At 44.9% G+C, this 25,499-nt stretch overlaps 1 protein-coding gene across 6 annotated transcripts in view; it reads right to left on the reverse strand.

Annotated features, from left to right (window-relative positions):
* TBC1D22B (TBC1 domain family member 22B) overlaps positions 1 to 25,499 on the reverse strand; it is a 911,570-nt gene that overhangs the window by 135,768 nt on the left and 750,303 nt on the right. For all 6 annotated transcript variants that reach the window (XM_040337614.1, XM_040337609.1, XM_040337613.1 and 3 more), the window contains one exon: positions 8,830 to 8,957. In XM_040337614.1, coding sequence (XP_040193548.1) covers positions 8,830 to 8,957 — 128 coding nt within the window. The remainder of the gene's footprint in view (positions 1 to 8,829; positions 8,958 to 25,499) is intronic.

A 25,499-nucleotide genomic window follows, 5' to 3' on the forward strand; every position in this document is an offset into this window, starting at 1 on the left:
CGGCCGGCGTAAGAAGTCCACGGCCTGTTGTTCAGACTATTACACACCTGAAGACTCAGGTGACCGACGAGATGTCGCGCAATTACAGCAGAGCGCGTCGACAGAGGAGTTGCCAAATTGGAGTGACAGGACGGGGGAGAATGGACTAACATGCCCATTCCCCGCGGGAGATATTGATTGACAGGTGGGAAGATCGAGCAGCAAACGGGTAAGGAGCGCTCAAAAAAAAAAAAAAATCGTCTGGGCATTGTTTTTTTAAGAGCAGTTCAATTGATTAGATGTTGTCAAACAGGGTGAACCACCGCTTTAAGAACTGGGGTGTGTAAAGTTTTGTTTAGGGTCATTTGGGTAGTTTCTGTTGCGATTATGATTTAAAAAGAGTAAACACAATTGATTGATAATAAATGGCTTCAGCCAAACACTAACCATGAGTGAAAGAAAGTTTGTGTATTCATATTCTCTGAGAAAATGGCCAAGAAATCTAATTCTGCCAGGGTATGTAAACTTATGAGCACAACTGTGTGTGTGTATATATATATTTGTTTCTGTCTTTTTTGTTTACATAATTAAAAATTAAAAACCCAGTAGTGATCAAATACAACCAAAAGAAAGCTGTATAAACAAAAGTGATGCAAATTTTGTTTGCGTACATTGTTGCATGACTGAGCAATTGCCAGTTAAAGAAGCACAGTGCTGAATAGTAATAGCAACAAATGGTCTGGTCATGAAGTGGGTAAACCATCCAGTAGTCAAGTCGTTAAACATGGCTTTTGAAACAACATTAATGTCAATAATAAAATGTTAATGCTTGCATAATATTTTAGTAATTGGGTTTACATATATTTTGAGTCAACACAACTAGTCTGAGGCTGAAGAAAAGCTATGCGGGAAAGACACAAAAAACTATCCTAGTCCTTTTAACCACTTGCCGACCGCGCACCGTCAAAATACGTCCACAAGGTGGCTCTCCTAGAGAGATCACGTAGTATGACGTCCGGCGCGTGAACGGCAAGGGGGCCCGCACGCGCGCCCCCCCGCCGTTCCCGATGATCAGATTTGTTGCAGAACTGATCAATCACCAGGTCCAGGCCAATAAAATCTGGCCTGGACCTGGTGATCACTCTAACCAATGGTTGTCTTCCCCTGGCAATGTTTTGTAAACATTGGCAGGGGAAGTACTGCTCTCTCCCTCGTGTCGGTCTTTTCGTTCCAGACCGAGAGGGAGAGAGCATCTAACCGTGAGTTGCACAACACTACACTGACACCAGGTCATGTAGGCACACAATTCACCCCCCGATCACCCCCCAAATTAACCCATTCACTGCCTGTCACTGTGTCACCCAGTACAGCAATCAGATTTTTTTTGATCGCTGTACTAGTGTTATTAGTGACAAAAATAATTGTTAGGGTAATTAGTCTTGGGCCCTAAAAAGTCTAGGGACCCCCCCTAACCCCGCCCAATAAAGGTTTAACCCCTTCATTGCCCCCTGTCACCAGTGATCACAGTATAAGTGTCACGGGTGACGCAGTTTAGCTAGTTAATTTTTTATAGCATCAAGGCACCCGCCATATTTTTTGCAATAAAGTTTTAACCCCCTGATCGCCCGGCGGGTGATCAAAGTTTGGTTTTAGCGCCAGATAGGGTCTGCGTCGCCCCAGGCAGCGTCCGATTAGTGCCAATAGCGCTATCACCCACGCACGCACCATACGCCTCCCTTTAGTGGTATAGTATCTGATCGGATCGATACTTGATCTGATCAGATCTATACTAGCGTCCCCTGCAGTTTAGGGTTTCCAAAAACGCATGGTTAGTGGGATCAGCCCAGATACCTGCTAGCACCTGCGTTTAGCCCATTCTTGCTCAGAATACGATCCTGTAGACGACAGTGGCTCCCTGACAGATAGCTCTGACGACGGAGTTGTGGTCCCTGCTAGGGTCAGGCGTACCAGACCCCGATCTTCTGCTGTCGCTGAGGTGCAAGAACCGCAGGGCTCTCGTATGGAGGAGAGAAGTACTAGCGCCGCTATTCCTTCTGGTGAACTGGCAAGCACCAGCGGCCTAGTACATCCTGGTCATATATCCAGCACTGCTGTAACACTTGGTGACGTGGCAAGTCCCATAAGTGCAGTTCAAGCTGGAGAGGTGGCAAGCACGAGTAGTGTCCCGCTGCCACCAAGAAGAAGACGACAAAGACAGGCCCGTCCCCATAGTGCCCTTCCTGCTGCATTCGCCAATCCTGATTGGGTACCCACCACTTCTGCAGCACCCGTACTTCCCCCATTCACTGGCCAACTCGGAATTCAGGTGAATACAGTTGATTTTACGTCACTGGATTTTTATTCGCTGTTTTTCACCGAAGATCTCTATAGATCTATTGTGGACCAAAGCAATTTGTACGCTGGTCAATTCATCGCCGCTAATCCCCAGCTGTCCCTTGCCAGAGATTGGAAGCCAATTACGGTTTCCGAATTTAAGATCTTTCTGGGCCTTTCCCTCATCATGGGCATTACTAAAAAGAGTGAGCTGCGGATGTATTGGTCCACGCACCCAGTTCACCATATGCCCATTTTCTCTGCCTCCATGACCAGGACACGATACGAGCAGATCTTGCGGTTCATGCATTTTAGTGACAATGAACTCTGTCGTCCTCGGGGAGACCCTGGATTCGATCGGCTCTACAAAATTCGGCCCCTCGTAAACCACTTCAACAAACGGTTTGCAGCCTTGTATAATCCCCATCAAGTTGTCTGCGCTGATGAGTCCCTGGTTAAGTTTTCTGGCCGCTTGTCATTCAAACAATTCCTTCCCAGCAAGCGTGCCAGATACGGGGTCAAGTTGTATAAGCTCTGTGACAGGGCAACAGGCTATACATCTAGCTTTATGGTTTACGAGGGAAAAGACAGTCACGTAGAGCCGGAGAATTGCCCAGATTACATAGGGAGCGCTGGTAAGATAGTGTGGGAATTGGTGTCACCCTTATTCGGAAAGGGGTACCACTTGTACGTGGACAATTATTACACAAGCGTGCCACTTTTTAGTCACCTTTTTGATTATGGAATTGGCGCATGTGGCACCGTGCGACCTAATCGCCGGGGCATCCCCCAACGGCTTGTAGAATCCCGTCTTAGTCGGGAGGAGAGAGCCTGCTTACAGTGTAATAATTTGTTAGCAGTGAAGTGGAGGGATTCACGGAATGTTTTCGTTCTGTCCACGCTTCACGCAGACACGGCAGTCCAAATTCCTACGGCGACTGGTGTTGTGGAGAAACCCCTCTGTATCCACGAGTACAACCTTAACATGGGAGGGGTGGACCTCAATGACCAGTTGTTGGCGCCGTACCTAATTGCCCGGAGGTCCAAACGCTGGTACAAAAAAGTGTCAGTTTATTTGTTTCAATTGGCTTTGCTGAACGCTCATGTGCTATACAGAGCTTCAGGACGGACTGGATCCTTCCTAAAATTCCAGGAAGAGATCATCGAAGCCCTTCTGTTTCCAGATGGTGCTATGCCCCACCTTCCCAACGCAAATGCAGTGAGCCGGCTGTATGAGAGGCATTTTCCTTTTGTCCTCCCTGGTACCCCTACCCAAAGAACCCGCCAAAAAAGATGTCGTGTCTGCAGCAAACTCGGATTTAGGCGTGACACCTGCTTTTATTGTCCCGACTGTCCTGACCAACCTGGTCTCTGCATTGGTGTATGTTTCAAACGCTACCACACACTAGTTGAGTTTTAGCGTAGGGTACAGCACCACAGTCCTAGGCACACCAACACAGGGTCTCGGAATATGTGATGGCCATCACATTTTGAGAGACCATAATCTGCAACGTTCAGTTTACAGTTTTCTTACAGTTTTTATAAAAGTGAAAAAAAGTGGAAAAAATAATTAAAAAAACTCACACAAAAACACAAAAAAAATATAAAATAAAAAATCCAAAAATAGTTGTGGTTGTATTTTTCTCCTCTCTTTATTGTTCTCTTATGTTCACTCACTATTGTTCTATATCTATTCTCTCTATTTTTCCAATGTTTTATTGTATTTGCTTTGCAGGTATGGTATGTTATACTGTAATGTTTGTTTTATTGTTAACCATCATTTGCTTAGCAGGTACGCCATTCAGTTGCATCGCGGATTTATTTAGCGTGACAACAACAGCGTTTGCTCCCACGATTTATAAAGCTGTGACTCCAACGCTGTAGGAGGTGATTTCACCACCACAGTTAAAAAAAAAAGCATATATGCCAAAGCATGGGGGCATTAGGGGCGGAGGAGCGATTTTGCTCCTAATGCCGCGTACATACGGTCAAAAATTCAGACGGAGGCTTGCCCGTGGAAAAGTTCGACCGTGTGTACGCGGCATAATTTTTTATGCGGGAGGATGCCCCCATGCTTCGGCATGTATATTTTTTAGGCACAGGTTGCGTTAAAAAATGTTTTATTTTTTACTGTTTTCATTTTTTTGGTATTTGGTTTGCAGGTATGGTATGGTAAGATCTTAATGTTAAAATGTAATGTTACTTTGTTATAATGTTAACCATCGTTTGCTTAGCAGGTACGCCATTCAGTTGCAGCACGGATTTATTTAGCGTGACAGCAACAGCGTTTGCTCCCACGATACATAAAGCCGCGACTCCAACACTGTGGGAGGTGATTTCACCACCACAGTTAAAAAAAGAGCATATATGCCGAAGCATGGGGGCATTAGGGGCGGAGGAGCGATTTTGCTCCTAATGCCGCGTACATACGGTCGAAATTCCGTCGGAAGCTTGCCCGTGGAAAAGTCCGACCGTGTGTATGCGCCATAACTTTTTATGCGGCGTACATACGTGTGTGAGCAGCATAACTTTTGTGGGAGGATGCCCCCATGCTTTGGCATATATAAATGGTGCATGTATGCCCATCATTAGAAGTGGGTGGATGAAGGGAGGTATTCTAATGGTGGGCATACCCACCGATCAATCTCTTTTTTTCGTTCAGCCAACAGGCTGCATGAAAAAAAAAAAAAGATTACAATACATGTCCAACAAGAACCATCAACGTATGGTATGTTGCTGGACTTTGAATGGTTATACCAGAATGATGCCTGTGGGTTTAGGTATCATCTTGGTATCATTCTTTTCAGCCAGCGGTTGGCTTTCATGTAAAAGCTATCCTAGTGGCTAATTAGCCTCTAAACTGCTTTTACAAGCAGTGGGAGGGAATGTCCCCTCCCCGGATATAAACCGCGCCATTGGGAAAGTGGAAAAACATTTTATCACACCGATCTTGGTGTGGTCAGATGCTTTAAGGGCAGAGGAGAGATCTAGGGTCTAATAGATCCCAATTTTTTCAAAAAAGAGTACCTGTCACTAACTATTGCTATCATAGGGGATATTTACATGCCCTAAGATAACAATAAAAATGATAAAAAAAGTAAGAAACAGTTTAAAATAAAATTAAAAAAGCAAATTAAATAATAATAATAAAAAAAAAAAAAGCACCCCTGTCCCCCCCTGCTCTCGCGCAAAAGCAAACATAAGTGTCAGTCTGGCGTCATATGTAAACAGCAATTGTACCATGCATGTGAGGTATCACCGCGAAGGTCAGATCGAGGGCAGTAATTTTAGCAGTAGACCTCCTCTGTAAATCTAATGTGGTAACCCGTAGAGGCTTTTAAAGACTTTTAAAAATGTATGTAGTTTGTCGCCACTGCACATTTGTGCGCAATTTTAAAGCATGTCGTGTTTGGTATCTATGTACTCGGCCTAAGATCATCTTTTTTATTTCATCAAACATTTGGGCAATATAGTGTGTTTTAGTGCATTAAAATAAAAAAATATGTATTTTTGCCCAAAAAAATGCATTTGAAAAATCGCTGCGCAAATACTGCGTGGTAAAAAAAAATGCAACACCCACCATTTTAATCTGTAGGGCCTTTGCTTTAAAATATATAATGTTTGGGGGTTCAACTTCACTTTCTTGAAAAAAAATAATATGTTTTTATGTAAACAAACAGTGTCAGAAAGGGCTTTTTCTTCAAGTGGTTAGAAGAGTGGGTGATGTGTGACATAAGCTTCTAAATTTTGTTCATAAAATGCCAGGACAGTTCAAAACCCCCCCAAATGACCCCATTTTGGAAAGTAGACACCCCAAGCTATTTGCTGAGAGGCATCTCGAGTCCATGGAATATTTTATATTTTGACACAAGTTGTAGGAAAGAGAATTATTATTATTTTATTTGCACAAAGTTGTCACTAAATGATATATTGCTCAAACATGCCATGGGAATATGTAGAATTACACCCCAAAATACATTCTGCTGCTTCTCCTGAGTACGGGGATACCACATGTGTGAGACTTTTTGGGAGCCTAGCCACGTACGGGACCCCAAAAACCAATCACCACCTTCAGGCTTTCTAAGGGTGTATATTTTTGATTTCACTCCTCACTACCTATCACAGTTTCGGAGGCCATGGAATGCCCAGATGGCACAAAACCCCCCCAAATGACCCCATTTTGGAAAGTAGACACCCCAAGCTATTTGCTGAGAGGTATGTTGAGTATTTTGCAGATCTTGCTTTTTGTCACAAAGATTTGAAAATTGAAAAAAGAAAAAAATATATATATATATATCTTTCTTCATTTTCAAAAATAAATGAGCGCTGTAAAATACTCACCATGCCTCTCAGCAAATAGCTTGGGGTGTCTACTTTCCAAAATGGGGTCATTTGGGGGGGTTGTGTGCCATCTGGGAATTCCATGGCCTCCGAAACTGTGATAGGCAGCGAGGAGTGAAATAAAAAATTTGCGCCCTTAGAAATCCTGAAGGCGGTGCTTGGTTTTACGCGGCTAGGCTCCCGAAAAGTCCCACACATGTGGTATCCCCGTACTCAGGAGAAGCAGCAGAATGTATTTTGGGGTGCAATTCCACATATAACCATGGCATGTGTGAGCAATATATCATTTAGTAACAACTTTGTGCAAAAAAATAAAAATAAAAATAAAAGTTTGTCATATTCCAGCAACTGGTGGCAAGATATAAAATATTCCATGAACTCAAAATGCCTCTCAGAAAATAGCTTGGGGTGTCTACTTTCCAAAATGGGGTCATTTGGGGGAGTTGTGTGCCATCATGGCATTTTATGGCCTTCAATACTGTGATAGGTAGTGATCGGTAGTGAGGAGTGAAATCAAAAATGTATGCCCTTAGAAATCCTGAAGGCCGTGCTTGGTTTTCGGGGTCCCATACGCGGCTAGGCTCCCAAAAAGTCCCACACATGTGGTATCCCCGTACTCAGGAGAAGCTGCAGAATGTATTTTGGGGTGTAATTCCACATATGCCCATGGCATGTGTGAGCAATATATCATTTAGTGACAACTTTGTGCAAAAAAAAAAAAATTGTCATATTCCCGCAACTTGTGGGAAAATATTAAATATTCCATGGACTCAACATGCCTCTCAGCAAATAGCCTGGGGTGTCTACTTTCCAAAATAGGGTCATTTGGGGGGGGTTTGTGCTATTTGGGCATTTTATGGCCTTCAAAACTGTGATAGGTAGTGAGGAGTGAAATAAAAAATTTGCGCCCTTAGAAATCCTGAAGGCGATGCTTGGTTTTCGGGGCCCCGTACGCGGCTAGACTCGCAAAAAGTCCCACACATGTGGTATCCCCGTACTCAGGAGAAGCAGCAGAATGTATTTTGGGGTGCAATTCCACATATAACCATGGCATGTATGAGCAATATATCATTTAGTTACAACTTTTTGTAATTTCTTTTTTTTTTTTGTCATTATTCAATCACTTGGTACAAAAAAATTAAATATTCAGTGGGCTCAATATGCCCCTCAGAGATTCCTTGGGTTGTCTACTTTCCAAAATGGGGTCATTTGGGGGGATTTTGTGCTATTTGGGCATCTTATGGCCTTCAAAACTGTCTTAGGTAGTGAGAAGTGAAATCAAAAATTTGCGCCCTTAGAAATCCTGAAGGCGGTGCTTGGTTTTCGGGGCCCCGTACGTGGTTGGGCTCCCAAAAAGTCTCACACATGTGGTATCCCCGTACTCAGGAGAAGCAGCAGAATGTATTTTTGGGTGCAATTAAACATATAACTATGGCATGTGTGAGCAATATATCATTTAGTGACAACTTTTTGTAATTTCTTTTTTTTTTTGTCATTATTCAATCACTTGGTACAAAAAAAAAATATTCAATGGACTCAACATGCCTTTCAGCAGGTTCCTTGGGGTGTCTACTTTCCAAAATGGGGTCATTTGGGGGGGTTTGTACTGCCCTGCTATTTTAGCACCTCAAGAATTGAGATAGGCAGTCATAAAATAAAAGCTGTGTAAATTCCAGAAAATGTACCCTAGTTTGTAGACGCTATAACTTTTGCGCAAACCAATAAATATACGCTTATTGGCATTTTTTTTACTAAAGACATGTGGCTGAATACATTTTGGCCAAAATGTATGACTAAAATTGAGTTTGTTCGATTTTTCTTATAACAAAAAGTAGAAAATATCATTTTTTCTCAAAATTTTCGCTCTTTTTCCGTTTATATCGCAAACATTAAAAATCGCAGAGGCAATCAAATACCATCAAAAGAAAGCTCTATTTGTGGGAAAAAAAGGACGCAAATTTTGTTTGGGTACAACATTGTATGGCCGCGCAATTACCAGTTAAAGCAGCGCAGTGGAAAATTGTAAAAACACCTCTGGTCTTAAGGCTGACAAATGGTCCGGTGGGAAAGTGGTTAAATGGATTTACTTGTTTTAATTGATAAAAAAAAGCAGGATTTATTAAGCTTAGAGAGAGCAATTTTTTCCACATACACTTAAAAAATTAAATGGAATACCTGATATGTGTCCCAAAGCCGTATAGTGCATCTTAAAGGGAGCTCCCTCATAAGCAAGTTGTTCATCCAACGAAAAGCAAATTGCAGATATTCAACTTCATATTTCTGAAGATGACAATGCACCTCACCTGACATAGAAGAGAGAGTATTTAAATATGCAAAAGAGGGAAGACCAGTACAGAATTCTGAGATAGAGATGCAATGCCTTTTTAAGTGCCCCACTAAATTCTTCCATATTTTTTTACAACATTATAAGAAAAAAAATGTGTCTGCAGTCCCAGACAACCATCTGTGGTGTCCATGGTCCCCATTTTATTAACTGCGAGCTGAACAACTTGACTAAAGTCAAATGCAGGGCACTAGATTTGTATTGTATAGTAAAATAAAATATAATATATGACATAGTAGATTTGAAAATGACTAAATGTAAAAATATCCATGTGGGTGAATACTTATTCAAAAGCACAGTGTAGTCTACTGTAATGTAATGTTTGAGACAGTAAAACCTTGGTTTGAGAGTAACTTGGTTTGAAAGTGTTTTACAGCAAAAGCAAAATTTAATACATTTTTACTTGATATACAAGCGATGTCTTGATACGTGTAGCAATATGGTTACATTTAATGAAGGTACAACATTTAGCAACTCACATGGTTGATGTTTAAAACTGGCACATCTAAATAGGCAGGGATCCGGAGTAAAGCAGTCCACATAGACCAGGGGTGTCCAAACTTTTTTCAATGAGGGCCAGATTTGATGAAATGAACATGTTGCCTGACATTCTTTGAACCATTAAAATTTGGTCTAAGTGTGTTTGTTCGAGGCACCAATACACGACCCAACAAGAATTCTCCTGCCTTTGTGGCTGTGTGTGGTGAAGAGTTAAGCTTGGGGGTGTAATTTGTATCTATCCTATCTATCTATCTATCTATCTATCTATCTATCTATCTATCTATCAGCCTCCCCACTGCCATGAATGCAGCCTCCCCACTGCCATGAATGCAGCCTCCCCATTGCCATGAATGCAGCCTCCCCATTGCCATCAGTGCAGCCTGATCCATGCCCATTTGCAGACAGGGAGGGGGCGGGAAGAGTGCCAACAGATTACATACATGAGAATCTCCTGTTTTCTCGGCAGCCTCTTTAATACCAAGTCCTGCCTTCTATGATAGACAGAACAGTCGTCCAATGGCAGCCCAGGAGACAGAACTTCCTAGTACAGATGCCACTGAGTAAACGCTTGTTATGCCCCCTCCCTGTCCCCTCTGAGATATCGCCGGTAAATACAGTATATATCATTAATAGCCATGGGGCCGCAAAATATATATATATATCCAAATTACCAAGGGGGCGACATTGAACCGGAACAAGGGCCGCATTCGGCCCGCGGGCCGGACTTTGGACATGCCTGACATAGACCATCCTCTGCACCGCCATCATCCCTTCCACACTGCGCTCCATGAGCGCTTCAAGCCACGCTTTACTTAGATGTGTCTATTCTTAATCATCAACCATGTGAGTTGCTAAATGTTGTATCTTCATTAAATGTTACCATATTTCTACACTTAGAGAAACCTCTCCTCTTTTCTATACACTGGTAAACCCAATTAAAAATTGAGTTCCTTCCCTATATAACCTGTCCCAAATGGAGAGTACCTCAGTTTTGTAGCAAAGCAATAAGTGTCCCACGTTTAACTCCGAAGAGGGACGGGAGCTCTGTGTCCCGTGATGTATTCCCAAGAAAAGGATTTTACAGGTAAGCTGTATAAAAAAAAATCCTATTTTCTTGCTCATACATCTCGGGACGCAGAGCCTTAATTACTTAATAGGATGTCCCATAGCAATGCTAAAATTGAGGGGAGGGAGACACAGATCAGAACAAGACTGACATTGGGCCAGAGGATCTATACTGCTGCCTGCAGCACACTACGCCCGAAGGCGGCATCCTCGTACCCTCTCACATCTGCCTGGTAGAATTTAGTAAATGTAAAGATCGAAGACCAAGTAGCAGCCTTACAGATCTGAGCCATGGAGGCCTGGTGATGCACTACCCATGAAGCACCAACTGCTCTAGTCGAGGAATCTTCTTTTCTAAACCATAGGCCTGAATAATGACTTGTCGAATCCAACTCGCAATAGTGGACTTCGACGCTGCCTGGCCCTTCCTTGGGCCCTGTGGCAGAATAAACAGACAATCAGTCTTTTGTATTTGAGCCGTAGCTTGCAGATAACAGGATTTTTAAAACAGCTTACCTGTAAAATCCTTTTCTTGGAGTACACCACGGGACACAGAGCCATTCATTACATAATGGGTTAAGGGTCACCAGCGGTGATTGGAGACTGGCACAACCAATTGAAGACAGTTCAAAGGGGGGACCTCTGTGTCCTGTGGTGTACTCCAAGAAAAGGATTTTACAGGTAAGCCGTTATAAAAAAACTGTTTTCTTTATCGTACACCACGGAACACAGAGCCTGCAGCAGTGCAGTTCGCCCAAAGGCGGCACCTTTGTGTCCTGTCACATCTATCCGATAGAATTTGGAAAATGTGTGGACTGAAGACCAAGTTGCAGCTTTATAGATCTGAGCCAACAAAGCATGGTGATGCAGAGTGCGCCCTAACAGAAAAATGAGGAGTTCTGTTCTTTAAACTATAGGCTTGAATAATTGTTTGTCGAATCCACCTGGAGATAGTGGATTTTGATCCTGCTTGTCCCTTCTTGGGACCATCTGGCAAAATAAACAACACATCTGTTTTGCGTATCTGAGCGGTTGCCTGCAGATACACCTTTACTGCTCTCACTAGATCTAGGGAGTGCAATAATCTTTCTTTCGCTGTCTGCGGATCCTGAACAAAAAAAAAGAAGGCAGAACAATGTCTTGATTTAAATGAAAAGCCGACACCACCTTAGGTAAAAAGGCAGGATGTGATCCTAGTACAATTTTGTCTTTGTGACAAATTAAATAAGGCTTTTTGCAAGAAAGAGCTGCCAATTCAGATACTCTTCTAGCCAAAGAGATAGCAATCAAAAAATAGGATTGTTTGTACTCACCGTAAAATACTTTTCTCTGTCGTCCATGGACGAACACAGCCTCTTCAAGTCTTGACAAGTGGGTTATGTTCCTGTTTACAAGAGAGGACTAGGCAGAAACATGTTAGATATTCAGATACTTTAACAAAGTTAAACAGCCCCACCCAGGGGGCGGTCCCTCCAGACATAACCCACCTCCCTGCAGCATGCAGCCTCAGTTTGTAACAAGCAGTACAAACCTAAAAGGAGGGGTGGGGGCTGTGTCCGTCCATGGACGACAGAGAAAATGATTTTACGGTGAGTACAAACAATCCTATTTTCTCTTATCGTCCATGGACGGACACAGCCTCTTCAAGTCTTGACAAGTGGGACGTCCCCAAGCAGTGTCAAAAACGAGGGGTGGGAACAGTATCAGTAAAAAACACACAACTTCACCCCAAACAAGCAGAGCTCCTCAACGGAGGAGATGCAACTTTAAACAGCCGCCTGCAAAACCTTGCGGCCAAAGGACACATCTGAAGATGCACTCACATCAACCTTGTAAAATTTGGAAAAAGTGTGAACAGACGACCAAGTCGCCGCTTGGCACACCTGCGAGACAGACGCTTGATGTCGGAAAGCCCAGGAAGCACCAATTGCCCTGGTCAAATGTGCCGTGACTGGAAAGGGGGGGCACCTGCCCCTTAAGAGCATAGGCCTGTATGACGGTCTGTCTGATCCACCGAGAAATGGTAGCCGACGAGACTGCCAGACCCTTTTGTGGACCGGACACCGACACAAAAAGTGAGTCAGACCTCCGAAACGGAGCCGTAGCTGACAGGTACACCCGCAGAGCACGTACCACGTCTAAGGCCGCCAACTCACAAACCCTTGTGACAAAAGTAATTGCCACCAATAAAGCCACCTTCTGAGATAGTGTCAAGAGAGGAATCTCTCTGATATTTTCAAAGGAAAGTTCCTGAAGAACCGAGAGCACCAGATTCAAAACCCATGGGGGAAGAGGTGATTTAAGAGGGGGAAGTATATGATGAACGCCCTGCACAAAGGTACCCACCAGAGAATGGGCCGCAAAAGGCCGCTGAAAGAACACAGCCAAGGCTGAAATTTGTCCCTTAATGGTGCTTAAGGCAAGTTTCTGATCCACACCACACTGTAAAAACAGCAGGATCCTGGACACCGAATATGTCCGCGGATGCCAACTCATATTCATCTTCACACAGAGATGTAGGCCTTCCAGGTGCGATGGTAGATCTTTCTAGAAGAAGACCTCCGTGCCCTCAACATGGTTGAGATGACCGAGTCGGAAAGAGCTCGGTCCCCTAGAACCTGGCTTTCAATACCCATGCCGTTAAAGCCAGTGACCGTAAAGCAGGATGAAGTATGGGACCTCGAGACAGAAGGTCCTCCCGCATTGGCAGCCGCCAAGGCGCATCCGCCACCAGGCGCACAAGATCAGCAACCAAGGACGTCGGGGCCAATCTGGAGCGATTAGAATCATCGGGATCCCCTCCGCCTCCACTCTTCGGAGCAGCCGAGGAAGCAACTTCAATAGGGGAAAGGCAGAAAGTAGCTGATACTGACCCCACGGGGCTACCAACGTGTCCGCCCAAGGATCTCTGGACCTGGCCACGAACCTCAACACCTTGCGGTTGAGATGAGAGACCAGGAGATCCACGTCCGGTGTGCCCCACCTCCTGCAAAGGAGTTAAAACACCTCCGGATGCAATGACCATTCTCCCTGGTCCAGCATCTGGCGACTCAGGTAGTCCGCCTGCCAGTTTTCTACGCCTGGAATGTAGACGGCCGACAGAGCCGGCATGCTTCTTTCCGCCCACCTTAGGATGTGAGCGACCTCGGACGCTGCAGCCGAGCTCCGAGTTCCCCCCTGATGGTTGACATAAGCCACCGCCGTGGCATTGTGCGACTGAATCCTGAAGTTCCAAGACATTGATCGGCAGACGGGATTCTTCTAGAGTCCAACGACCCTGGGCCGACTGGACCCCCCAGCCCATGAGACTGGCGTCCGTCGTAATCACTGTCCACTGGAAGGGAAGAAACGACTTCCCGGACCGAAGAGCCGGGGATCTCAGCCACCAATTCAGAAAGACCCTGACCAGGTGGCTGACCTGAATCTGGCGATCCAGAGACAATGGAGATCTGTTCCATTTGGACAGGATCTCCCTCTGTAGCACTCGAGTGTGGAACTGGGCATACTGTACTGCCTCTGCGGGATACCAACACTCTCACTGCAAACTGAAGGATCTGCAATTTCTCCAGGGGTAGAAAGACCCTCGCTTCTGAGTCCAGAATCAACCCCAGATATTCCAAACACTGAGTCAGAACCAGGACCGACTTCTGAACGTTCAACACCCACCCAAATTCTTGGAGGGTCTGGCTGGCTATAGACACATCCTCCTCTAATTCTTAGCCAGAAGCTGCTCTCAGAAGAAGATTGTCTAAGTAGCCCACAATGGCAATGCCTCGCTGTCTCAGCAAAGCTAGGATCGGTGTGAAAACTCTTGGTGCTGACGCCAGGCAAAAAGGGAGGGCCACAAACTGATAGTGGTCCTCCCCGATCGTAAAACGCAGAAACCTCTGGCGACTTGCGCAGATTAGGATAGACGCCAGAAAGTCCCCCGGGTGGAGCGTAGCTACCACCGAACAAATAGATTTCATGTGGAACTTCCTTACCTTCACAAAGGTCCAGGATTGGACGGACCCTATCCTTCGGGACCACAAACAGATTCTTATAAAATCCCTGAAATTACCCTGCAACTTAGCAAGTCCTGTACTGCCCCAAACAGGGCAGCTCGACGAGCCGGGAGGAGAGGGAGGCTTCAGGGAAAGAAACTATCTTGTACCCCAAAGAGACCAACTCACAGACCCATTGGTCGGAGAGCAGAGAGGTCCACCGAGTCGTGAACCTGCCATGCCGTCCCCCCACCCATGAGTCGGGCTGGGGCAGGCCTTCATGCAGTGGCGGGCTTGGGTGCCGGCTTGCTTACATAACCAGGGACGTTTCTGTCCCCCAGCTGAGCCTTTGTCGGCCTGGGAGGGTTTACCCGCAGACCCTGACTGACAAAAAGACCGCTTCTGGGTGGGAAAGGAAGGACTCGGCTTACGGCAGGGGTTCCTTCCCCTTGGAGGACTGAGGGAGGAACGTGCTCTTCCCTCCTGTGACATCCTTGATAATGTCATCCAGCGAGGTACCGAAGAGCCTCCCACCCTTGAAGAGTAAATCTGCCAGGGCTTTTTTAGAGGCCTGGTCAGCAGACCAGTATTTCAACCAAAGAAGGTGGCATAAATCTACCCCCCGAAACAGAAGCCCTAGATATCAAGGGTGCTGCATCTAGTGAAGCATCACAGACATATACAAGGCCCTGAACCAGCTGGTCCGCCAGCCTAATAACCTCAGGCGGGAGTTGGTGCTCCTCCGCAGACTGGCGCAAATTTTTTCCCATTCAGTGAGTGTCTGAGACACCAGGCTAGTTGCCACAATAGGCCGCAATGCAGACCCCAGCATGGTAAACATGGAACGGGTCAGTGCTTCGGATCTCCTATCAGTCTGATCCTTAAAAGCAGGGGTTCCCTCTATAGGGAGAGTGGTCACCTTATTTAACCGGGCAACCAGAGGGTCCACCACCGGAGGAGAAGCTGACTTTTTTTTTTAAAAGGCTCTCCTCAAAGGAGTACTGAACCACCAGTCGGTGAGGGACTACAAAAGCCTTCTGCGGCTTTTCCTATTCCGCATCAATGAATTTATCAAAGAAGGGCACATAAGGAAAAACCTTTAACAGAACGGTCCGATTTGTGTGATCCAAAAAAGACTGAGCCCTCAGCCGAAGCCTCAGCTGCACTATCCAGCTTAAAGTGGAGTTCCACCCACTTTAAGTCCTCGGCATCCCAAGCTGCTCTGGGGGCTTAAAACGAATTGGCATATATATATATTTTTTTTTTAAAACTCACTGTTTTATATCCTCCTTTCGGCCACGGCCGAGCACCTTATCTCCTGTCTGCGATGCCTCCTGGGAAATGTTTCTCATCAATCCCAGGAGGCAATAGTCCTCTCTGAATGCAGAGAGAGGAGCTGAGAGATTTCAGCGTGATCTCGGGTGGGCGGGACCCAGCAGCTATCAAACACCAGCCAATGGGATGAAATTTGGTTTCCTCCGTTTATTATGTTCTTTGTGTGTTTTTATTATTATTATTTTTTTTTGTATAGTCATATTTAATTATTTTGTAAATATGTTTTATTTAATATGGTTTTATTGTATACAAGTTGTTGTTTGTAAGATTTTTCAATAAACAAAATTAACCCCTCATAATGAGCACAGCAGGTGTACAAACCCAGGAACTCAGCACAGGGATGGTGAGAACCCCTTATAATGAGCACAGCAGGGGTACAAACCCAGGAACTCAGCACAGCACAGGGATGGTGGGAGCCCCTTATAATGAGCACAACAGGGGTACAAACCCCAGGAAGTCAGCACAGCACAGGGATGGTGGGATACCCTCATAATGAGCACAGCAGGTGTGCAAACCCAGGAACTCAGCACAGCACAGGGATGGTGGGAGCCCCTCATGAGCACAGCAGGGGTACAAACCCAGGAACTCAGCACAGCACAGGGATGGTGGGAGCCCCTCATAATGAGCACAGCAGGTGTACAAACCCAGGAACTCAGCACAGCACAGGGATGGTGGGAGCCCCTCATAATGAGCACAGCAGATACTATTAGTCTTCTTTAATCGTCCAGCTTGGCGGCAACTTCCTCTGACACTCCCGTTGCTATGGAAACCTGACCTGAAACCTATTACATTTCTAATGCAGCACTGAGCATGTGCGAGATCTGCTAAAATCCAGGAAGTAATACAGTCTGGCTTCAGATGCCCACACTTAAGATGGCCACGGTCTAATGGTAGTTTATAAACTTTCAAAATGCTGTAATAACCTAACAAAACGGACCTTGGTTTACAGACTAACTTTACTAGAATACATTAAGCTTGTGTACAATAGGGGTATTTTTATTTAAAAAGTGTAATTTTGTCCGGAACACCAATTAAGGCCCCTTTCAGACGGACGGCAGTTTTGCCGCAATTAAAAGCATGTACATTTTCAGTGAAATTCAAGGCTCTGGGCACTGCGATTAGCTGCATTTGTACATTGCGATTACGTGCGTTTACATGTGGCCGCGTTTAGCTGCGGTAGTCATTTCCATAGCAACCCTTTTTATTTTTTTGATTATAATGTGCTTCCTGTTCTTTTTTTTTTCTCACGCTGCTATCCGCAGTTGACACAAAAGACTGCGATTACCTGCGGTTAAGTGCATATAGCTGCGCTAAATCGCACCTGCACGCATTCAATTCTATTTTTTCTATTCGCACCAAACCGCATGCAACAAAATCGCAGCTAAACATTGTGTGTGAATCGGGCCATAGGAAAGCATTGTGTGCTTTTAGCTGCAATAGAAAACTAGAAAATCCGCAGCTAAAAGCACCATTATATCCGTCCGTCTGAAAGGGGCCTAACTGCTTGCCGACCAGCCGCCGCAGTTATACGGCGGCAGGTCGGCTCTGCTGGGCGAGATCATGTAGATCTACGTCATCTCGCCGAGCAGCCAATAGGGGCACGCACACGCGCCCCCCGCTCGCCCCTGATGCCAACTCGCGTGCCTGGCGGGCGCGATCACCACCGGGCACCCACGATCGCTCGTTACAGAGCGAGAACCGGGAGCTGTGTGTGTAAACACACAGCTCCCGGTCCTTTCAGGGGGAGAAATGCCTGATTGTCTGTTCATACAATGTATGAACAGCGATCAGTCATTTCCCCAAGTCAGTCCGACCCCCCTTCAGTTAGAACACACCCAGGGAACATACTTAACCCCATCCTCGCCCCCTAGTGTTAACCCCTTCCCTGCCAGTGGCATTTTTATAGTAATCAATGCATTTTTATAGCACTGATCGCTATAAAAATGGCAATGGTCCTAAAAATGTGTCAAAAGTGTCCGCCATATGGTCGCAGTACCGTTAAAAATCGCTGATCGCCACCATTATTAGTAAAAAAAAAATATTAATAAAAATGCCATAAAACTATCCCCTATTTTGTAAACGTTATAACTTTTGAGAAAACCAATCAATAAACGCTTATTGCGATTTTTTTTTACGAAAAATATGTAGAAGAATGTAGAAGAATATGTATCGGCCTAAACTAAGGGGAAAAAAAAATAATTTTTTTATATATTTTTGGGGGATATTTATTATAGCAAAAAGTAAAAAATATAATTTTTTTTCAAAATTGTCGCTCTATTTTTGTTTATAGCGCAAAAACTAAAAACCACAGAGGTGATCAAATACCACCAAAATAAAGCTCTATTTGTGGGGGAAAAAAAGGACGCCAATTTTGTTTGGGAGCCACGTCGCACGACCATGCAATTGTCAGGTAAAGAGACGCAGTGCCGAATCACAAAAAGTGGCCTGGTCTTTGACCAGCAATATGATCTGGGGCTTAAGTGGTTAACCACTTTACAACTGGGCACTTAAACCCCCTTAACCACTGCCTGACGACCGTACGACTATGTATGGCCGCAGGGTGGCTCTTAATCTCTGGGAGGCCGTCTTTTTACGGCCGCCCCTTTCCTCATTCCGAGCCCGCATCGGGGAACTTCTGTGCTGGCCGTGTCCCTTGATCGAGATAAATAGCCAATCACAGCGGCTATTTACAGCCCGATCGTCGTGGCCAATGAGAGATGATCTCAAATGTAAACATATGAGATCATCTCTCATTGCCGGCACTCCCTCCTCACACAGACACCGCGTGTGAGGAGGGAGAGAATCTGTGAGCTGTTACAAAGTGTTACAGTGCTATAAAGTTTAAAAAAAAACATCACAATCAGTGCCCAGTGCCACCAGTGCCCACCTGTGATCAGTGCCCATCTGCCGCCTCAGTGCCCACCTGTGCCACCGCATCAGTGCCCACCTGTGCCGCAGTCAATCAGTGCACATCTGTGCCGCCTCATCAGTGCACATCAGTACCCATCTAAGTGCCATCTGTGCAATCAATCAGTGCACATATATTCCACCTCATCGGTACCCATCTGTTCCACTTCATCAGTACCCATCTGTTCCACTTCATCAGTACCCATCTGTTCCACTTCATCAGTACCCATCTCTGCCACCTCAGTACCCATCTCTGCCACCTCAGTACCCATCTCTGCCCATCTGTGCTGCCTCAGTGCACATCTGTGCCACACACCTGTGAAGTCGCCAGCAACCATGTCAAAACGTTGCTTTTCCGCCGAGGAGGCATATCATTCTTTCTGCGCCTGACGAGACCAACGGGGAGCTCTCTTTTTCAGATTCCCATTCGGATTCTGAGTCGGACGTAGACTATGAGCCAGTCTACAGTAGTGGAACAGTGACAGGCTCAGAGGGGGAAGATAGTCAGCCCGCTAAACGAAGGCGCTCTGGTGAGGAGGCAGTGCCATCCACCAGCACCGCAGTGCCATCCACCAGCACCGTCATGCCATCCACCCGCACCGAAGTGCCATCCACCAGCACCGAAGTGCCATCCACCAGCACCGAAGTGCCATCCACCAGCACCGAAGTGCCATCCACCAGCACCGAAGTGCCATCCACCAGCACCGCAGTACCTCAGCAACAAAGCCCAAGGACCCATGCCAGCCTTCCCTATGCCCTTTAGTACCCCTTGTGGCTTCCTCTAAATTCCGGAGAAGCCAACATTCCCCCTTTCACTGCCCAGCCAGGAGTCCAGATAAACACAGACAATTTTTCCCCAATTAATTTTTTTGATTTATTTTTTACTGAGGAACTGCTATCTAGCATTGTGGCCCAATGCAACCTATATGCCCAACAATTTATTGCCAACAATCCAACATCGTCTTATGCCCGTCCCTTCCAGTGGAGAGACCTAACAGTGGAGGAGTTTAGTTTTTTTTTTTAGGCCTCACATTTTGCATGGGACTCAACCCAAAAAATGAAAAGCATTCCTTTTGGTCAAAACACCCCATTTATCATATGCCAATCTTCTCTGCAACAATGCCCAGAACCAGATATTTTATGATCATGAGGTTCCTCCACTTCAATGATAACACCCAGTGCCTTCCCCGAAATCACCCAAATTTACAGGCTTTTCAAAATTCGCCCCTTATTAAATAATTTTTCGGAAATTATTCCCCCAAATATATACCCCGGAACAACACATGTGTGTAGATGGGTCCCTTGTTAAATTTTGTGGCAGACTTAAAATAAAGCAGTTTATCCCCAGCAAAAGGGCCCGCTATGGTGTGAAGGTGTACAAATTGTGTGACCGAGTCACAGGGTACCTGTATTCCTTCTTGGTCTACGAAGGGAAGGACACCCAGCTGAATCCCCCCAATTGCCCAGACTACTTGGGATCAAGTGGAAAAGTTGTCTGGCAACTCATCAATTCCTTTGTGGAAACCCGCAGAAGGCGTGGCACCACCATCCAAAAGCCCACATGTATCCGGGAATTCGTTCATGGGGGGAGTCGACTTTAACGACCAAATGTTGGAACCATACCTTGCGCACGTACCATTAGTACAAAAAAGTAGCAATTAATTTTTTTCATTTGGCCATATACAATTCCTATATTATTTATCGTAAGTCCACCCAAAACCCCCTACCCTTCCCTTGGCTACCAGGAGGAAATCACCACTGCCCTGATATTCCAGAACGACCTACCTCGAAACATCCGATCAGATGTTCTAAATGTAAGGTGTGTGCCAGTGAAGGAGTCAGACGAGACACAGTTTATTATTGTGCCGATTGTCCTTCCCAACCAGGCCTCTGTGTAACGGAGGCCTCGTACACACGACCGAGTTTCTTGGCAGAATTCAGCCAGAAACTCGATCGGAGCTGGATTCTGCCGAGAAACTCGATCGTCTGTACACTTTTCACCGAGGAAGCCGACGAGAAACTCGTCGGGCCAAATAGAGAACATGTTCTCTATTTCCTCGTTGTTCAATGAGGAAAGTTGGCCCCCCGAGATCCTCGGTGGCTTCAACACAGAACTCGACGAGGAACTCGATGTGTTTGGCACGTCGAGTTCCTCGGACGTGTGTATGGGGCCTGACTGTTTTCGCCGTTACCATACTAAACGAAATTATTCGTTTAGTATAGTAAACGTAATCCTCCGTTCCTGCCTTCACACACCTTCACACCCCTTATGCCACTGCCTGGCTTGTTATTCGACCACGATTCTGCCTAACGATTTTGTAATACCTCTGCCTGATCTAGAATTGACCCTGGACTGTTTTTTGACCATGCTTCTGCCTAACGATTCTGTAATGCCTCTGCCTGATCTGGAACTGACCTTGGACTGTTTGACCATGCCTTTTGTCTGCCTCATGGACTGATCTTGTACCCTGCTACTGGACTAGTGGGATTCAACACAGGGGTCTCACATATGTGAGGGGCTCCAGAAAAGTTTTTCTGGATGGAAAAACATTTTTTTTTGTTTTCTCAACCTAGATTAGGGTCTGGTTGCCCGGAGGCTTCAAAGAGATTTGGGTAGGAGAAGCCTCTACCCCTGTCCCCATTCTGTCTTGAACGAGGCCCTACTTCTGCCTGTTGCCTGTAGGACCTATGCCATCATGCCTCTGCCTGTTGCATGAACTGACCACAAGACATGGACCTGCCTACTACCAGGACCAATATTTTTGGCACTGCTGACAATATGTCTGCCTGCACTAACCCTGACGGGACAGTATCCCTGCCTGGACAATTGTGTATGCCGTTGCTGACCAAGTCCATGCCTGCTGCCTGGACCAGTGCTATTCTGCTGTGTAGAACTGCGCTACTATTACCACAGGTAATCTTTTGTTTACGCTTTGCTCAGCATAATGTAGTTTGGGGTGTAATTCTTGGTATGTGCATGTTATGCATCTCTGGAACACCTGATGGCGTTCCTTGCATGTTGGATCTCTGTATGTGGTCAGGTTGTGTAGAAGTCTCACACATGTGGTATCATTGTACTCAGGAGGAGGAGCATAATGTATTTTGGGGTGTCATTTTTGCTATCTAAATGCTATGTGTTGGAAATATCTTATAAATGGACAACTTTGTGTAAAAAAAATGCGTTTTCATTTTTTTCCACATATTCCAAAAACTGCTGAAAAAAAATAAACCGTTCAAAAGACTCATTATGCCTCATAGATTATACGTTGGGGTGTTAGCTTTCCAAAATGGGGTCACTTTGTGGGCAATTCCATTGTCCTGGTGTTCCAGGGCCTTCAAAAGTGTAATAGGTAGTCAACTAGTTAGATGTGCAATTTATGCTCCTAAAACCCCTGATGGCGCTCCCTGCATGTTGGGAGCGCCTATGTGACCAGGCAGTGAAAAAGTCTCACACATGGGGTATCGTCATACTCGGGAGTAGCAGAATGTATTTTGGGGTGTCATTTGTGGTATGCCCATGCCATGTGAGTGAAAAAAGCTATTACAATGACAATTTTGAGAATTTTTTTAAATAAAAATCTTAATTTTTCAAAGTATTGTGGGAAAAAAATACAACTTCAAATAACTCACCATGCCTCTTACTAAATACCTTGGAATGTCTACTTTCCAAAAAGGGGTTATTTGGGGGGCATTTGTACTTTCCTGGCTTGTTAGGGTCTCAAGAAATGAGATAGGCCTTCAGTACATCAGGTGTGATCAGATGTGATAATTTTTTATGATTTGCACTATAGCTTGTAGACTCTAAGGCCTCGTTCACACGACCTAACATGTCTGCTGAAACTGGTCTCCGGACCAGTTTCAGCAGACATGTTCGGTCGTCTGTACGGGCGACCGGACCGGATTCCCGGCCGAGCGGACAGGTTTCCAGCGGACAAATGTTTCTTAGCATGCTAAGAAACATGTCCGCTGGAAGCCTGTCCGTCGGACATGTTCGGTCGTCTGTATGACTCACCGGACATGTCCGCTCGGCCGAAAGCCCTCGCATGCGTCGAAGTGATTAGACGCATGCGTGAAAGCATTGACCTTCCAGGGTCACGCACGTCGCTGCGTCATCGGCACGGCCACGTCACCGTGTATCCTGTCCGCGCGGATTTCTGTTTGATGGTGTGTACAACCATCAGACAGAAATCTCAGAGCGGACATGTCCGATGAAAACGGTCCGGGGGACATATCGCATAAACTAAGAAATTTTTTTTTTTTTTCAAAATGTTCTGTTTTTTTTCATTAATAGCGCAAAAAATAAAAAACCCAGAGGTGATCAAATACCACCAAAAGAAAGCTCTATTTGTATGAAAAAAAAATCACTTGGGTACAGTGTTGCATGATTGAGTAATTGTCATTCAAAGTGTGAGAGCGCTGTAAGCTGAAAATTGGTCTGGTCAGGAGGGGTGTTTAAGTGCCCAGTAAGGAAGTGGTTAATGACCAGACCAATTTTCAGCTTTCGGTGCTCTCACATTTTGAATGACAATTACTCAGTCATGCAACACTGTACCCATATGAAATTTTCGTTTTTTTCCACACACAAATAGAGCTTTATTTTGGTGGTATTTGATCACCTTTGCATTTTTTTCCCCCGCTATAAATGAAAAAAGACAGAACATTTTGTAAAAAAAAGAATGTTTCTTAATTCCTATTATAAAATTTTGCAAACAAATATTTTTCTTCATAAATTTGGCCAACAATGTATGCTGCTACATATCTTTGGTAAAAATAACCCAAATTAGTGGATATTATTTTGTCTGGGTGAAAGTTATAGGGTCTACAAGCTATGGTGCCAATTACTGAAAATTTATCAATTTGATCACACCTGATGTACTGACAGCCTATCTCATTTCTTGAGACCCTAACAAGCAAGTAAAGCACAAATACCCCCCAAATGACCCATTTTTGTAAAGTAGACATTCCAAGGTAGTTGGTAAGAGGCATTGTTGTTTTTTGAAGTTGTCATTTTTCCCACAATTCTATGCAAAATTAAGATTTTTTTTATTTTTATATTTTTTTCACACCAAATTGTCATAACAGGTTATTTCTCTCACATGGCAAGTACATTCCACAAACGACCCCCCAAAATATATTCTGCTGCTCCTCCTGAGAAAGGTGATACCACATGTGTGAGACTTTTACACAGCCTGGCCACATACAGAGGCCCAATATTGCAGTAGCACCGTCAGGTGTTCTCAGAGGCATTGCTAGGGGGGTGCGGGCCGCCCCGGGTGACACCCGCTAGAGGGGTGACACCATCCCGATTTAAATAATAAAATATTTTTTTTTAGCTGACATGGGGGGGGGGGGGGGAGCCGGCTCCAGTGGGTCCAGTGATGCAGGGTGCTGTGCAATGTAAAGTGGTACAGAGGTGCAGTTGTGGAGAGGGGTACACAGTAGTAACAAAAAGATATTGAAGGATGCAGAGGTATGCAGGGGGCACAGTGGGGTGTTTTTACATTTTAACGTGGGGGGGGGGGGTGCCAGATATTGGATCCGCCCCGGGTGCCAAATGCTCTAGGTAAGCCCCTGGCCTATAGGCTCCTGAGATGTGAATTCCGGTTCTGGAGAAAGAGAGGTGGGGGGAGGGGACAAAGAAAAATGGAGAGAAAGAAGAAGGGATAGAACGAACAAGAAAGATGGATAGGGAGAGAGAGAAAGGGGGAAGAAAGGAGAACAGAGAGCAAACAGTAGGGTAAAAAATATTAAAAAATGTTATTGGGGGGGGGGGTGACACCATATTTTACCGCACCAGGTGACACCAACCCTAGTGACGACACTGGGTGTTCTACAAGCATAAATTACACATCTAAACTCTCAATCACCTATTACAATGTTGAAGGCCCTGGAGCAACAGGACAATGGAAACACCCACAAAGTGACCCCATTTTGTAAAGCTAACACCCCAACGTATAATCTATGAGGCATAATGAGTCTTGTGAATGGTTAATTTTTTTCCAGATGTTTTTGGAAAATGTGTAAAAAATATGAAAACACTTTTTTTTTTTTTACAAAAAGTTGTCCATTTATAAGATATTTCCAACACATAGCATGTACATAGCAAAAATTACACCCCAAAATATATTCTGCTACTTCTCCTGAGTATGGCAATACTACATGTGTGAGCTTTTTACACAGCCTGGACACAGAGGCCCAAAATCAAAGAAGAACCATCAGGTGTTCTAGGGACATAAATTACACATCCAATTTCTTTACAATCTATCACATTTTTGAAGGCCCTTCATATTTCTAACACAGACCCCCCCCCCCCCCTCGCAAAAAAAAATAAAAAATTCTCCCCTCCTCTCACAGCTCCCCCTACCCCACTTCTTCCCTGTATGTAATATAGGGGGCCCATATTTCTCTAAACTAATCCTCCTGCTTCCTTAACATCATAGTAAGGTTTTCCATTTGCTGGATTTCTGTCATTTTCGCGAACCATTGTGGTCTACTTGGGGAGATAGTGCTTTTCCAGAGCACAGGGATGCATGTAAGCAAGTGTCTCACCAATGATTTTTTATATTTTTCCATCGATATAGGAATATCGAGCAACAGAAAAGCCGCTGGATTCTCTCCAAGAGATACATCAGTTATTTATTTGATAGTTTCTGAAACCATTTTTTAAAAATCTTTTACTCCCTCGCATTCCCCGAATATGTGTATCAAAG

Source organism: Rana temporaria, chromosome 2 (assembly GCF_905171775.1).
Source record: "Rana temporaria chromosome 2, aRanTem1.1, whole genome shotgun sequence".
In the NCBI taxonomy this organism is placed as follows: Eukaryota; Metazoa; Chordata; class Amphibia; order Anura; family Ranidae; genus Rana; species Rana temporaria.